The 15,680-nt window shown below is 40.4% G+C and overlaps 1 protein-coding gene across 2 annotated transcripts; it reads right to left on the bottom strand.

The window, feature by feature from the left end:
- Positions 1 to 577: 577 nt before the first annotated feature.
- Positions 578 to 14,037, bottom strand: limd2 (LIM domain containing 2). Of its 2 annotated transcripts, none has more exons than XM_035181398.2 (4): positions 13,774 to 14,037; positions 4,052 to 4,096; positions 3,673 to 3,809; positions 578 to 3,586 (listed from the first exon to the last, which is right to left on the bottom strand). In XM_035181398.2, exons 1-4 carry the CDS (start codon positions 13,774 to 13,776, stop codon positions 3,427 to 3,429), a joined length of 345 nt encoding a protein of 114 aa, XP_035037289.1. In that variant the 5' UTR covers positions 13,777 to 14,037; the 3' UTR covers positions 578 to 3,426. The 2 variants fall into 2 exon arrangements, with proteins under 2 accessions (XP_035037289.1, XP_035037290.1); XM_035181399.2 differs by lacking the exon at positions 13,774 to 14,037 and adding an exon at positions 7,111 to 7,219.
- Between the last annotated feature and the right edge of the window lie 1,643 nt (positions 14,038 to 15,680).

The raw sequence follows: 15,680 nt of genomic DNA, 5'->3' as shown, positions 1-15,680 counted from the left end.
TATAAACATAGCTACCCTGTTATTGCGCATTCAATACTAAGCTATTCAAATAATACACAGGTTCATATATTCATGTTTTTATTGTTGTGTGTCGCTGAATGTGTGCATTGCTGACTGAAAGATAACGTCTTCTGCCTCCATTTATCTGTTCGCTACAATATGTCGGATTCATGTTAATGTGTATTTAAAGACATTTAAATTCGTGGGAAAAAAATTGGTTGGAAAAAAAATTTTACAATTTCAAAAATATAAAAAATTGTCAAATCAACCAAAAATGTTGCGACCCCTAGGGGTTCCGCGGAGGTACTGCAGGCGGGGGAGGGGGGTCGCAACATTTTTGGTTGATTTGACAATTTTTTATATCAGCTGACTGTCAGCACGGACCCCCTGTTGAAGACCTCTGCACTATATTATATATTTAAATCCTGTATTGAAAATGTTAAAGGTCCTCAAATATTGTTGGCACGGTGTATTTTTAAGTTTTACATTTTTGTATTCTTGAGTGAAGTTTCTCAGGACATTAACCACCTGGGGATTAAAGGATCTCTACATAAAGAAACACACTAAAGTCAGCGAATTAAATCAACACCAGCATTTTATTTTTCTCCAAAAGCATGTAAAAAGAAAAAAAGAAAGAAAAAGAAAGAAAATGCACAAAATGATTGTGTATATAGGCGCAGAAAGGAGGCGCTTACATTTGAAAATATTCCATTACACAAATAAGCAATAGAGAGAGAGAGAAGGGAGAAAAGAGGAGAATAGACAGCAAACACAGTCCGAGTGTCCTTTTGCTGTAAGGCCACCTCAATCCACAGGTCAAGTCAGTAATACAGAATACATTTCCAAAGATGCATACATTTAAAATGTCTCGATGACAACAGCATTGAAAAGTAAGTCCACATCAAGTTTAGCACAAAAATGAAATGATTCACAGATCTAACATTGAAAACGTTACACTGCAATCATTCACCTGAGCCTCTTGGCACCAGTGTAAAGTGTACCTTGTCTGCTCTGTTACACGTAGACGTTGCAATTCACAGATTTTGCAGCTGTACCTTGGCGAACTGCTAACGGAGAATGACAAAGACAGCATTTCTAGATACAATACTCTTGATTTTAAAGCATTCTCAGGGATCCAGAGGACCGGTTTAAAATAAAATAAAATAAAAAGGAGGAAAATATAAGGGATACATTGTCACACAGAAGGGTTTTAATTGTTGTACATTATATGTGGATAAAAAGTGGTTTGATTGGGAAAATGGATGCTGGTAAGGTGAAGTAAATATATGTTAAAGAGTGGGACTCAAGAGTAACCAGGTCTGCTTCTGAAAAGGCATGATCAGGAGATTTCTTTGTAAAGATCTGTGCACTCAAATAGTCTCAATTGAAAAAAAAAGCAGTAAGATCAGCTATTTGTTTCTAAGGCTTCTCTTAAAAAAGTAGCAAATATCCATCTGTTAAGTTTAGCTTTGTATCCTGCACAGCATGCTTAAATTCACAGTAACCCTTCAGTCACAAAAAGTACTTTGTGTCATTCAAGTGTCAGTCAAGTCTCAGTGATATTCAGACATTTTGTAAAATTAGATATTTGAATGGCTTTATACTCATTCTTCGCACAGAATGAAAGAAGAGTTGTGGAAATCGTGTCTAACTGGATTTAATTTCTCTTAGGTGTTGCGATTAAATACGATCAAAAGTGGCTGGAGTGCAGCAGCTGCACTGCGAGCTGAGGCAACGTATTCAAAAACATCAAATAAAGGCTCTGTGGAGAACTTCTTGGGCAAAGTTATTTTTCTTACTCTTACACTAGACACTACTGTCGCACTGTCCCCAGCAGGGGGTGCTCTGCACTGGGTTTTGCAAGAAGCACATCCGGGGACCAACAACCTACTGTGATGAACCCTCCATCAGCCACCTACTGTAAATTCAATATTAAGAAATAGGTCCAGGTGCTAAGATGTATTTAGCTAATAAGACATGAGTTGAGAGCAGGAAGGCATTTATTTAAAAAGGACACCTGCTCACGCTTAAGGGGATGACTGGGGGGGAACAAATAACAATGGATGTTCAAGTGGGCGTGTCTATGTCCCCCTTAAAAACTGGCACATTATAGGAACACACTCAAATACAGCAAGAGGGGAACTCATCAGAAGATGCCAAGAACTGAGTGTGAAGTAATAAAGGAACAAATCTGTGTGGTTTCTTGCAAAGATTAAGCTCCGTCCATCAACATCCACATTTGTAGCACAGAACTGTAATGGAAGTTGAATTTAACTGCGTTTACAGCTCCTGTTAAAATGTTTCATACGATGAAGTGAAGCGTGTTTTACGGATGCCGGCTCCCTGCGATTATCAGAATCTTGTCTGGTGATCACACGTGGTCGTATGTGCAAGACTAGAGTACGGCATGACGGGGAATGTTCACTAATCACGAACTACAGCTCTATGTACAGATAGTATACAAAACACAATTAGAGAGTTCCAGAAGAATCTCGAGGGTAAAAGCTCAGAGAGGATCAACTTATGCCATGACATCAGAATCCAAACTCAAGTGCTTTCTAAAAAACGTTAAAAAGTGGTCTGCTATGCATCAATGAGACAAAATCATTCACAACACAGAAGATTGATACAGTCATAAGATAAGGCTATTAAGACTCAGTCATACCAACATGCAACGATAAGACTCAAACCGGTCATTGAGATAAGAACAAACGATGGGATGATGCGAACAATAAGTGAAATAAAAAATAAAAACGAGAGGTGAGCTGTTGCTGATGTGTGCGGTTATGTTACAGTACTCTGTACCCTGTTTGTTCCTCAAATATATGAAACCTGACAAACTGACAAAACTGTCACAGCAAAGTCACAATACCGAGGACTATTATTTTGATTTGTGTTTTGCTAACATGAGGAAATGTTTACTATTTGTTTTAAATCCGTGGGTGAAAATTGACCTGAGTGTATGCTCGACTGCAAAACATGGATGCTCCGTAACCCCTCTGATATGTTTGCCTGAGCATACAATTCATATAGTTAAGAATTAATGGGTGCAAATCATTAAAAATAATAAAAAATATTATTATTATCGTAATACTCCCCATACCAGAGAATGTTTTTGGTCACAATCAACAACCAATTCCATAGAGGAAATTGGAAAATAAAATTAGGAAAATACAAATATCAATAATAGCAAACCCAAAATATATACCTAAAGTAAATTTTTAAGCGGTATGGATTAAGACTGGCCAGTCTTTTCATAGCTGTTTGTGCATGTATCTGTTCTGATGGAATTTAAAAAGCGAGTGAGAGTGTGGGTGATTTAACAGAGCCCCAGCATACGAGGCATGTGTTCATTGTGATGTACTGGAGGTGTTAGTTACGAGGAGGCAAAGGAAGAGGCAGAGGGGGGGACACAGGGAGACATGATTATGCCGTCTTTGTCATATTTTCTTGGTCCTTGGCGGACCAGAGCTCTTTATGCTGTTTGCGTCCAAAGCCCTCGTCATAGTTGCCTTTGCTTTTGAACAGCTGTTGGAAGTGGGGTTTGCAGTAGAATTCGCCTTGAAGAGCTGCAAAGGAGCCAAGGCTGCGAGGAAGTGAGACGTTTAACAGTTAATACACAAACCAAAGTGAAGTAAACACAGGGATAGTAATATAATAGAATATAATCACCTGAGTTTGGCATTGCAGTGCTTGCAGCAGAAGCATGTTGTATGGAAGACCAGGTTGTTGGCAACTAATCTCTCCATTGGGTAGACAGTCTTCTCACATGATGTACAGACTTCCTTTTGAGTCTTAAAGCTGAAAGACTGAGCGACATAAATACACAATTTACTACCAGATGCACCAACAGGAGGCGATGTACACCTTGATCTTCAGTGAGATGAAAGCTACGCTTTTACAAAGACACAAAATGAAGGAAGGACTTCCTCTGCTTTTCTCAGAGATCAAAAGCTGATGAAAGTGAAGTGGGGGCAACAGTAATAACAGACAGATGACGAGAGGACAGTGAATGAGGGATGAGAAAGAAGACAGGCAGTGTATATTTTACCTTTGATCGCTGGACAGGTTTTTCTTCAGTGGGGCCTCTGGTGTCCTGGAAAAGCAAAGAAAAAACAAAGTGTAAGATATATGTATGTAAGACGTATTTTAAATGTTCTTGTGCAGTGCCAGTTCAAAGCCCGCCTGTTTGGGATGGGCTGTTTGCTTGTCCTGTAGTAATGCTGGTTTCAACTTTCTTTCTGAAACTGTTAAAGTGGCCTGCAGTAGAGAGCCGCTGCAAAATAAAGACCTGCTGCTGAGCTCCGTCCACAGAACCCTGAAGCTGCACCACGGCTGCTGCACAAAGAGCTGTTCACCTGTTTATTCAAAGTACGCAGAACCTCGAACTGGAGAATCTGTTACGGTTACTTTTGTCTTGAAAGCACTGTTGTTGTGATCGACAAGGTCATTTACACTGATTAGTCCAAGCCACCGTTGCCATTGAAGCAGAAGGCGGATCCAGGATTTATTTTTTTTTAACTTTAACATTTCAAGATGAAGTGTTTTAAAACATTTCCACTGTTTTCCCAGGGAATTACTCATGGATCTTGATGAAGAAAAAAAAAAAAACAGACTAGAGGGGACTAGAGGTATGTACTCTTCTGAGTGACATTCAAGTTTAAAATGTGTTAATATTAAAAGTATCACGTGTCCAAATCACACCAAATTCTTCCTTGGGCTCTTAACAATACACTTCCTGAATGTGAAGCTTATAAGATGGCTCTCAAGATAAGGGTTTCACATACAGACAGACAGATTTTAATTAGTAGATAGACGTACAGACTTTGGTTATGTTCTTACACGGAACAACAATTATTAGGTGAAATCCGCTCCACATGTCTAATCCATGCAGATGACAAGCAGCAGAAGAACTTCACAAGGATGGATGTTTTCTACTGTCCTCTTGTTACCTTGACCAGTCTGTTAGTATTGTCAATCTGATCTCTCCACCTCTCCTTCCACTTCTATTCGCTCCATCTGTCTCTTAGCACCCCGGGGAAAGGATCAGGTGCCTTCTGTCTGGTCATGTGAGCCGCGCTGTGGGACGCTCAGCATGACACTGCTCTCAACATAACATAGCAGAGCAGCAAAGAACCTGCCTTCTAATTCAGAAACTCCACAAGGCAAAATAACTTGAAATCTAATAAAATGGTGGGAGATTTCTTAGTGAAATAACATGAATGACACGTATTCTGCCAGTCTTTATCTGTGAAAATACTTCACGTTCCTTCCATGCGTGTAATAAAGAGTTTCTGTCACCCAGCTCCCATTGGTAGGTTTTATACTTTGATGTTTCTGGCTGCCATTTTTAACGCAGGTCCCCACATTTCTGTGCACACTGTAGGTGTCGTCGTTTTAGTCATCTAATTGCAGTTTGGCTGGCGATGACAGCAGGAATTAAAGTACTTCCCCCAATGCGCTGAGAGGGTTCAGAGGAGAGAGAAAAGCTTCAATGATCTCTGAAGCAGGACAAAGTTACAGAGTAGTAGTAAGTGTATGTCCCTGGCAGCAACAAGCACGGCCTCGTCTTTAAGCAGGACTAACAGGTAGTTCAAGCGGATAATAAACAGACAGAGAGACATTCAGACGCTCGCACAGTAACTGCCATGGAAAAGCCAGTGTGCAGGGAAGAAGGGCAGCCTCTGTTCAGGCAGGGGGAAAAGTCCACTGCAGACTCTGCTAAAACCCTGTTATGTAAGGCCGCTTGGCTGGAGCTGGAGGAAGGGGTGGATGAAGGGGCATTGTGGGACAGCGACCAGACTTGCAAAGATGGCGAGAGCTTCGACAGATAACTGCTGCTTGCTCTCACTCTTTTTAGGAAAAAATAAAGAATCAAGCAGATGCATAGCAGGAAGTATGTGCATCCACCTTCTTCACAAAATGTTGACGTGCTGATGTGAGTTGAGCTCAAAAGCTGATTAACTGACTAATGAAAAGCACGTAAAAACTTTTCCTTTTAAAAGTGAAGTAAAGTTGCTGGGAAAAAAAGTAAAGTGGCTGAAAAACTATAAGGGTCAGACAAATGGGATTCAGCTTTCTATCACATTATTAAACTAGAACTCAGTGTGTCTCCTTAAATTAAAACGAGCTACATTGTGAATTTCTCCCTGGGAAATCAGTGAAAATGTCTGAAAAGACTCAGATCTTTCCTAACCGATACAATATCCTTACAGTAAGTCCAGAAGTTGCTTCAAAACCAATGGACAGGGGTTAAAAAAACATAACCTCATTGGCGGAGGACCAAATGTCTCTAGGAGATAAGTAATGAAGCCGAGTATATTAACAGTTTCTCTTCAGAAGACATCAGCACAAAATTGTCGCTGTACATTAACCACGAACAGCTGCGAACAAAGATGTCGGAATCACTGATGTGCAACATATCTCCCAACCCAATACAACCCGAGGTATGCAAGTCATTGCTACCACACTGTAAAGAGTCTAGTAATATCTCTGATGGCTCCTCTTCACATTGTCTCATGTTGTACAGTCTATAGTCATTTCCTTCTTTGGTAAGCAACCACTTAGTATTTTTGACCTTGTTGAGTGGTGCATTAAAGCAACAGCAGAGGGTTGTCTGCACTTATGAGAACCGACGACATGCTTTAGAAATAAACGTCTCATTAACAGTGAGGCCATGCAGCTTCCTGTAGATGCAATCATGTCTGTCTCCTCTGTATCCCTGGATCCTCCTGAGTTCAGTTAATGTTGCTGTTAGCAGCTCAAACTTTGCTGGTTATCTAGCAGGCTGTTCGCTCAACCGACCTACCACATCCTGCTGCCGCAGGACAACTGCTGAGCCGACACGATGCTGATCTTCTCCAAATTATTTAACACGGTGGAAAACTGAAAACTGAAGTTTGACTGAGAGAAATTGCCACGGTGTATTTGTAGAGAAGGTTTACTTCAGTGCGAGGCTGCAGGAGCACTTAAAAGAAGTCAACAGCAGGCTATTTGTACATATGAAATCATGAAATCAAATTGGCTAAAAAAGGAAAACTGATCTGAGAGAAAGAGAAGATATGCCAATGTTTTTTTGGTAGTCAAAAAAAAAAAACGAAGATTAGTTACCATGTTAGGGAGTAGGCACGCATTCCACGCACACTGGCAGGCTTTAGATAAGCTTGTGTCATCTAGTCTTCTTTGGCCTTATATGTACATGAGTCTCAGTTGTCACCGAACTGCACAAACGTAGCAGGAAGTCATTATGACACATCTGACTTCCTCTGTCATGCAGGGTCCCGACGGGAACGTCAGTTTTGTTAGCAGCTAAATTCCATCTCAATTAACGACTACTTGCTCTGTACGAACGCCTCATCATGCAGAGTGAATTAACCGATCAGAAATATACATCTCACACAGCACCACAACGGAGATAAGACGTTGCATGGTGTCGGTGAATGAAACGCCTTCATGAGCACAGAACATGGTGTTCAATGTTAACATTTGTTGTGCAAGTAATTAGCTCTGAAACGCCCGGCACTGCTTTAACTGTGAAGCAATTGGACATAGCAGAGTGTGAAAAGCTGGAGCCTGCTAGAGAGTTGTATCTTACCAAACAAAGAACACGTTCACATAAGTGGGGAAATCTTGTTGCAATAGAGCTTCGGCTCTTACCTCACAGCATCAATCCCTCACACATCGAGTGCTCGCTTTAATTTTCATCACACCTGATCAGGCCAGCCCGGGCGTGTACCGTGTTCTGTATTCATGTTGCAAATGTTCCATGAGCCTCCAGTCTAATTGAGTGCCCTTTTCTCTTAATATTTGTTTAAAGACTTAGTCTAGGGAAATTCACTCAGTTTGCATCTGCATATTCAGTATGAAGCTACAGCCAGCAGCCGCTTAGCTTAGTGTGGAAAAACAGGCACATAACTGCCCAGTAAAAATATATCTTTTTTTTTTACTTTGTGCAGATCAAACAAGATCTAAAAAGTTGTTTATAAATGTGTTATGAATTGATATTTACCCTGACTAATCGGATTCTGCATCATGTGAAGCTGCAGAATCTCTAGGCAAGGGAAAAGGTCAGAAGCTTTCTGGTTTCCAGTTCTGGTTTGACCAATCATTTTTGAGCAAGGTTCAGTTGCCTGCAGGTGACTGAAATGCATCAGCTATCAGCTTTTTTAAATTTATCTGCATTCAAAGGCAGGTAGCTGTTGATAGAGATTAGCCAAAATGTCATCTGGACTTAAGACACCAATAAAAAGTATCCCCGTTTGTTTGGTGTGTTTGATATAATAAACTAGACAAACTCTTAACAGTGAATGACAAGCAGAAGATGGAGTCTTGGCCCAGGTCTTTACTGTCTACACCGGAAGCCTCAAAATATTGACTTGCTTTAACTGCACACTGAAGATCTTGAGTATCCCCTGAAATCCTTCTAACCAATATCTATATTAAGGGTAACAGGAGACAAATTTGAAGATATATGCAACACGCATGCACCTCAAAATAATGTCTGTACATGCTTTTTGAAAGGAACCAAAACTACAGCCCAGACCAAACTCTTGTCTAAATTACAGCGTTTAAAACGTCTGCCAATGTAAACTACAGCCATTTAAACCAGCTACAGCAACTGTAAAGACGATTAGGAGGGTTAAAGAGTCTCCTCTTCGTCTTGTTGTATTCTGCCCATCAGCCCTATAAAGAGAGCCCCTCCCTCTCCCTTGCACTTGCTCATCACTGAATACACACCATGGTACGCGATTCACTGCAACAGGCCCCTAGAAGGGAAGGCAGGCGCTATGTTAACAAACGTCTTATGTCATTAATCCAAAACAAGGCTCCCACTCTTTCTCGTACCTTAAACTCAGAAGCATGATCATTATTTAATGTTTTGGGAAAGGGTGGTGCAAAAAATACAATTGTTAATAAGCCCATCTATCAGTTGTTAAGCCAATTGTAACAAACTACATTTTTCCAGGAAAGTTCTAGCAAATAAACCAGTTTTAAGGAATTCTTTTTTCAGCCTGCATTATAATTTTTGGACCCAGAAGCCATGGCACTGTTTCAACAACTAAAACTGCTGCTGCAGGGAAGATATGCAGCCGTGACTTGGCAGCAGTCTTCCATCAGCTACTCTGAACATGAAGAGACTGAGCAAGATATGTGGAAGAGATGAGTGAGAAGAAGAAAAAAACATGCAGCCCTAAAGGAAAACTACTTCCCTGTGAGGCAAATCATTCATATTTGCACAACATGAGACTGACTGGGGAACTGGGTAGTGGTAGGATGAAACTGTCTGCTCCTTCAGTGCAGATTCAGTTCACCAGTCTGCAGAGTAATCACATCTGGGAGCGTGTCAGGTCTTTTGGTCAGACACTGCTTCTCTACCCTTTATCCAACTTCCTGTTGGAAGCGAGACAATGACGGGGCATTTTGTTGTGTTTTAAGACAAAGGGTATTGACCGTCAGTGTGTCTCATTACTAAAACTGAAACTTGTTTTTTGTCTCGTCTGCAGAGGCTGTTCAGGTCCAGCTAAAAAAAAATGCAGCTAGATACCAGATAACAGGAACTTCAAGATTGTCATAAAAGAGGTGAAGAAATTAGTGCTGCATCTAATCATTATTTCTGAGACTCATCAGTCTACAGATCATTTTCTCAATTAATTGAGAAATAAAATGAGAAAAAAGGCCAAATGTGAAAAAAATGCCAAGTATATTATATTAAGTATATTACCTTTTTGTTTCACCTTTAGATACTGTATTTATGAAGGTTTCTAATTCTGTGTGATTCTGTTCAAAGACGAACTGAAAGTTATTAGTTGTGGAAAAACCAAAACACACCTTCACAAATAGTATTTCTGAGATTTTTTACTTGTAATGAGTAGTCAGCAACTTTTGCTCCCATGACTTAAGTTTTGACCTGTGTGACTTTCTTTGCCAGAAACCCCTCAAGTGTTTCCTTGTACCTCAGGGCACAAATTGTGTAAGATCTGTTCAATACCAGACTGAAAACTGGTTCTGGACTATTTCTAGTTAATAAAATCAGATACTAATGATTGAATCATGAATAAAAAAAAGCCAACATCAAGGTCCAGTTACTGATCTGTGAACCTGAACTAATAAACCAGTGGTTAATGATGGTTTGCTGTAGCACCTGGTCTGTATGTAATTTTACTTCTTAAAAATAGCAAACAACAAAACAAGTGACGGCCTGTGAAAGAATGTGTTGGGTAGCTGGAGCCTGTGTTGACTGGCTCGCTGTCATCTGCAACCTCTTTGAAGGGGTTGTGAAGAAAACTGCCTCAAGTGCTGCAAGTGATCAGATGTTATCACTGAGCAGAGAAGAGGGAACACCTCATAAACCAAATTCTGCTTCAGGGCTGGAATTTAACATGACAAGCCCTGTCCTGCAAGTACTGCCATCACAGAAAATTTCCATCACACGCTGAAACTGAAGGGTCCTTAAACTGTGGATGGAGATTTTGAAGCCTGGGACAATGAAGGACTAATGTTTCTAACCCGTTTTCCACATAAGGCTTATTTCCCAAAAATGATATGGGGCTAAACACACAAATTTCCTTTAGAGCTCAACGGACTTGAAACGTGACATGTGAGCAGTCTTTTGTTCATAAATGTCACTAGACACCACAAATATTCCAATATTAAGAAGATTGGCAGCTATTTCTGATTACCTGAACCCAAATAAGGTCATACTCAGAATAAGCTACAATCTAATTAGATATGTGGACTCTTTGGACCTTGTGTCTTAATCTCATTCTAACGTCTGGTTGAAGTTTTCAGTTTCCAACTGCTTGGCGACACGTGTCCTGGGTACTGGTGTCAACAAATTGGGAAAAAAAAAAACAAGGAGTATAAGCTTTTGCAAAATTAGAAAGAAAACACTCAAAAGAGGCAACGTTAGCATCGTGCATTTAACTATTTCACCTTTGGGTTTTAAATATATATCGCAGGATCGTGGGCCGCATGACGTGGTGGAAGTAATGTTGACATGAGCTTTGTAACGGTAATATTATGCAATGGGAATATGACTGAAGTATTCTATCAAAAACTTGTGCAAACATCATAATCTGACTAATGTCTGACTCAGTACAAGGTCAATAGCAGCCTTGTAAACATAGTAGTCACTGAAATAAACGAAACACTACATGTAAACCAGATTTCCAACAATAGATTAGTGCTGAAAGCCACAGAGGCAGAAAGCAATGCGAGTTAAAAAAAAAAAAGATATGATCACAATGCAGCATTTAGCTTTTGTCATCTTATTGAAACTGATTTAAAGTTGTACAGGTTTAAGAGCTACACCTTTACAACAAACTGAGATCTGATTTCCAGAAGACCAAAGTGAACCATGTTAAGACATCGAAAATAAATAAATCGAATCAAGGCGACAGCACATTAGGTGTCTCGCCTTCAGTGTCTGAGCTCAATATAGACTTAAGTTTGGCTTAAGTGTTATTTATATTCTCCAGAGGACAAGACAAACAGATAATTGTGCCTTTTTAAAAAAAAATTGAACAGAGGAATAGTTTATTGGATGTATGTATATGACGCACTGGGGAACAGACACAAAATGTACACAAAACAATATTAAGCAATCAATCCGAAAAACAATCAATTACTTATAGCCACCTATACTTGTAACACAATAAATGAATGGGAGAGAATTGGATAAGAATGCTTCCAATACAAACTATTTATCTGACCACTTTTCCCTGCAGCTCATTGGCTCGGGACCTGCTGGCAACCCATTTAAAACTGTTCTTCACATCTGACAGCAGGCGAACACCCCCTCTTCCCAACATATGGTGCCTCTAACGTGCCCAGCAAATCAGGTTTTTGTGCCGTTAATGGCCATTGTTTGACAGATGAGCACATGGTCAAACAAAACTAACGTTATCACACCTAATTGTGCAGCTTTGTTTAATATGCTTTTTCCCCCTCAATCTGCATTATTAAATTTTTGTTTTTTAAGATACAAAGTCAGTCAAATTACAACGACAGCCTCTCAAATCCCCCAGATCACTGACGTAAATCAGCCAGCAGAGCAGGGTGTCAATCTGTGCCGTCAACTCTTACTGAAAATACAGTCCACTGACAGTGGCAGGAAATGAAAATCACCATATACAGTGTTTACTTAAGCCTCGTCACCATATGCCAGGGTTATAATGACAGACTGCTGTTGATGTGGTGGCCCGGACGGATAAAAAGTGGTTTTAACCGACCACAGGGCAGCTTTTAAACTATGTGACAAAACAAACACAGACAAAGACATTTGTATACAGACAGAGTGGAACACATGTCTTCTCCCACCCAGTGTAGAGTTTGGGATCTAATGTTGATAATCCTGTTGCTCAGCCAATTCAGGAATTACTCACAGCAGCTGTTAGCGAGATCATAGAATGCTGTGGATATTTAACGAATCCTTTAACCTTAAGTTTTAATGGAGCGTGGTTGCATGTACACCAAGTATCCTATAGTTTACACCTGGATACTGTGGCATGTGAACACTATCTGTTGGTTGAGAGGTTGAGGAATCAAGACACTATGGACTGACCTTATATGATCATGTATACAAGGATATGAATAACCAGGTCCTTCATGCCCCGTGTAGATAAGATATGTTGAATTGGGCTGAGTTGATATTATATCACTATCAAAAAATAATTCACATCAGTCCATCAGATAATGACAAACATTTATAAAAAGACAAAACATTTTACAAATCTTAGGTAGACAAAGTGTGTGTTATACCTCCTCACAATTTATAAGCATTACATCAATATATTGGACTCTGGTTATATCGCTACTGATAAAAATGATGTTGCGATAACTGTTGATGTTGTTCTACGATGACTGTGTGGCTGAGACGCACATGATGGTCCTGGATCGTTGTGTGAGCATGTACACGAGGATATGGATAACCAGGCTTCTCATGCCTCCTGTAAATATGATATCCTGAATTACATCAGCACCAGGGGTAAAACCTCGGAAGTGGGATGGTGAGCTCGATGTGTGGATACGTTTCGATCAAAGGGTTCGGTAAACACAGCCGCCATTAAAACAGTGGCATCGGATGAATATTCGGCTTTTGTTCGTGTGCTTATTCGTTTAATTGCGTTTGCTCTTTGTCTCTGGGGTTGGATCGTTTGCAAACCCCTCGCACAGACCACTCGGTTGTGTTGCACTTGGTTTGCCACACGCACCACTCAGCAGCTATTGCTCAAATCGGCAAATACACACGTTTATCCGCTATTGTTCTAACCAATACAGAACAATTAAACCACATGTCAATTAACACAAGGGCTAATTTGGAGGAGAACGGTACAATGGATGGCCAGGTTGTAATAGAGCTTGTTGGAAAAAGCAGGGGTAATGCGAGTTGCATGTATTATTCAGTATGTTTCAATCACACTGTGGGGTTAATATTAATTAGCCACCAAGCTAGCTGCCTAACAGGCGTTTTAACGTGCGGCACGTTGCTAGCATTAAGATCAGCACAGCGGCGGGCGTTCCGATGTCCCTTAAATAAACCAAATCTCCTCCCGTGCCCTGAGCACCGTGTTTAAATGAAAGATTAACACCGTGGCTTACACAACACGGCGGCTGCTGCCGCTTTGCTAAAGCCTCACATCATCACCTCACCTCCGCTCAGAGAGAAAAGAGGAGCCGGGAGGAGAGCGGGGCTGCGGAGGGAGGGAGGGAGAGAGGGAGAGAGCGAGGGGAGGGGAGGCTGCGGACACACAACAGCCGAGCAGGGGCACTCACCATCTGCGCTGCTCGTCTGCGACACACCGGCTGGGAAACACGTTCGCTCGGGGGCTGGAGGTGGATGCGGGCTCTCTCATTCACCGCGGCTGGGAGGCTGTGAGGCTGGGAGGCGGACGCTGCTGCTGCGGTGCCGGTGAGTCTGTGCTCCGCTGCTCGGCTTCTTCAACCCTCTGCTTCGCTCGTCTCTCTCCGGCAGGATGTCGAACCCGATTGGCTCTCATCTGCTCGCGGGGCGTTCACGGCCTGCCGGACAAACCAGCGCTGCGTCTGGAGCGAGGACGTCACGCTCTGTCTTTTATTACAGTTCCCTTCACTGCGGGGGGTCGGTCTGTTGTTTATCTCGCTTCTGTTTGTCGTTTCCTTGATGTGCTCTCGTCTTGTTTGTGTGTGTGTGTGTTTTTCTTTTGTCTCTTTTATTCCGTCTCAGCCTGAGACAGAATTATTGATGAAGAAAACAGAAATGTACCACGTTTGTATTTGTAATATAGTTTAATGAAGTATAATTTGAAAAAATAAAACACACATTTCGTTAATTACTGTTATTGTCGTTAATTCATTTAACATGTTTATGTTACCTTTTACTACTGTTGTTGTTGTTGTTCAGACTGTGGGTGTGGTGGGGTGGAAGGGTGTGTGGGGATACACGATTGTTGTCAAGCTAATTTAATGGTTTTATGTTTTGATGTCTTTATATTTTTATGTTTTTATGTCTTATGTGTTTTACCCCTTGCTGTAAACACAAATTGCCCACTGAGGACAAATAAAGTTCAAGGTTGAAAGTTGAAGTTGAAGTGAATTTAAACGGGGATTAGGAGACAAAACAAACACAAAATCTCTTAGAATCTTTCCAATAATGGTCAGAAAGCTTTGTAATAATAACATGTAAATTGCATCATATGTTGATGTTAACGTCTCCCTCCCCTACGATCTGTATGTATACTTATTCGTTAGTTGTTTGAGTTTTTCATCATGACAAAATGTCATTAATATATTTTCATTATGACATGAAATGCGATGAGAACGATCTTTGTGTTTTTCTTGGTAATATGTGTTAACTTCAATAAAAGTATGAAAAAACTTTTTATTACATCTCTTTGTTAAATGATAGGTTCATGCTCTTAAATAATGAAAATGTCTGGTCTCCTGAAATCATTCCTCCCAACTATATTGGTCTCAAAATGTCCAAACCACTCAAATCAGGTGGATTTTTTTCTTATGACGTTTTTTAGTATAAAAATTACCTCTTTGTTCCTTTTGCAGTAATGTTTAACTTATTTTGTTGTTTGTTTTTGCGAAGATTACTATTGGCCTGATGTCACTGATCTATCCTTCCTAAATCAGTTGAATGTCGGCTGTTTTTCCATGTCAGTGTCAAAAACAAACCTAAAAACTAATTATCAACTCAAATACTATTTTGCTTGCATTTTATGATGATTTAATTTATATTCTACCCTCCCATGCCACAGGGCATCTTCACTGTTTGTCACTAAATATAGGCGTGAGCAATTGAAATGAAAAAACATCCCCTGAAGCAAAAAGACATTAACAATACAACCTGCACCCTACGAGGTAACCGCCCTTTGGCAGGTATCACAGCTTGAAAATGCTATTTGTAGCCAGCTAAGAGACTTTCCATTCTTCATTTAGGAATTTTTACGCATTTATCTGGCAGATCACTTCAAGCTCTGAGAGAGGTCAAGTGTCAGCTGCAGTGCAAAGACACCATGTTTAGGATCTACCCACAGATGTTCAGGTCAGGGATCTGTGAGGACGATTTCAAAAGCTTCCCCTGTTTCTTAACATTCTATTTTTTTATGTGTTTAGGACGTTTTTTTTTGTTCATAGCCCATTATTAGTTTATCTGTTCACAACAGATAGAACTATTGGTGCTGAATTTATAGCAT

The sequence above is a fragment of the Hippoglossus stenolepis genome, chromosome 16, assembly GCF_022539355.2.
Source record: "Hippoglossus stenolepis isolate QCI-W04-F060 chromosome 16, HSTE1.2, whole genome shotgun sequence".
Lineage (NCBI taxonomy): Eukaryota > Metazoa > Chordata > Actinopteri > Pleuronectiformes > Pleuronectidae > Hippoglossus > Hippoglossus stenolepis.
This window is presented reverse-complemented; position numbering and strand designations above follow the sequence as displayed.

Excerpts from the sequence above, each read along its gene's own strand:
- limd2 (XM_035181398.2), bottom strand. Across the intron at positions 3,810-4,051 it reads AACCTGTCCAGCGATCAAAG|TCTTTCAGCTTTAAGACTCA; the intron begins GTAAAATATACA and ends TATGTCGCTCAG. Across the intron at positions 3,587-3,672 it reads CACTGCAATGCCAAACTCAG|CCTTGGCTCCTTTGCAGCTC; the intron begins GTGATTATATTC and ends ACTTCCTCGCAG.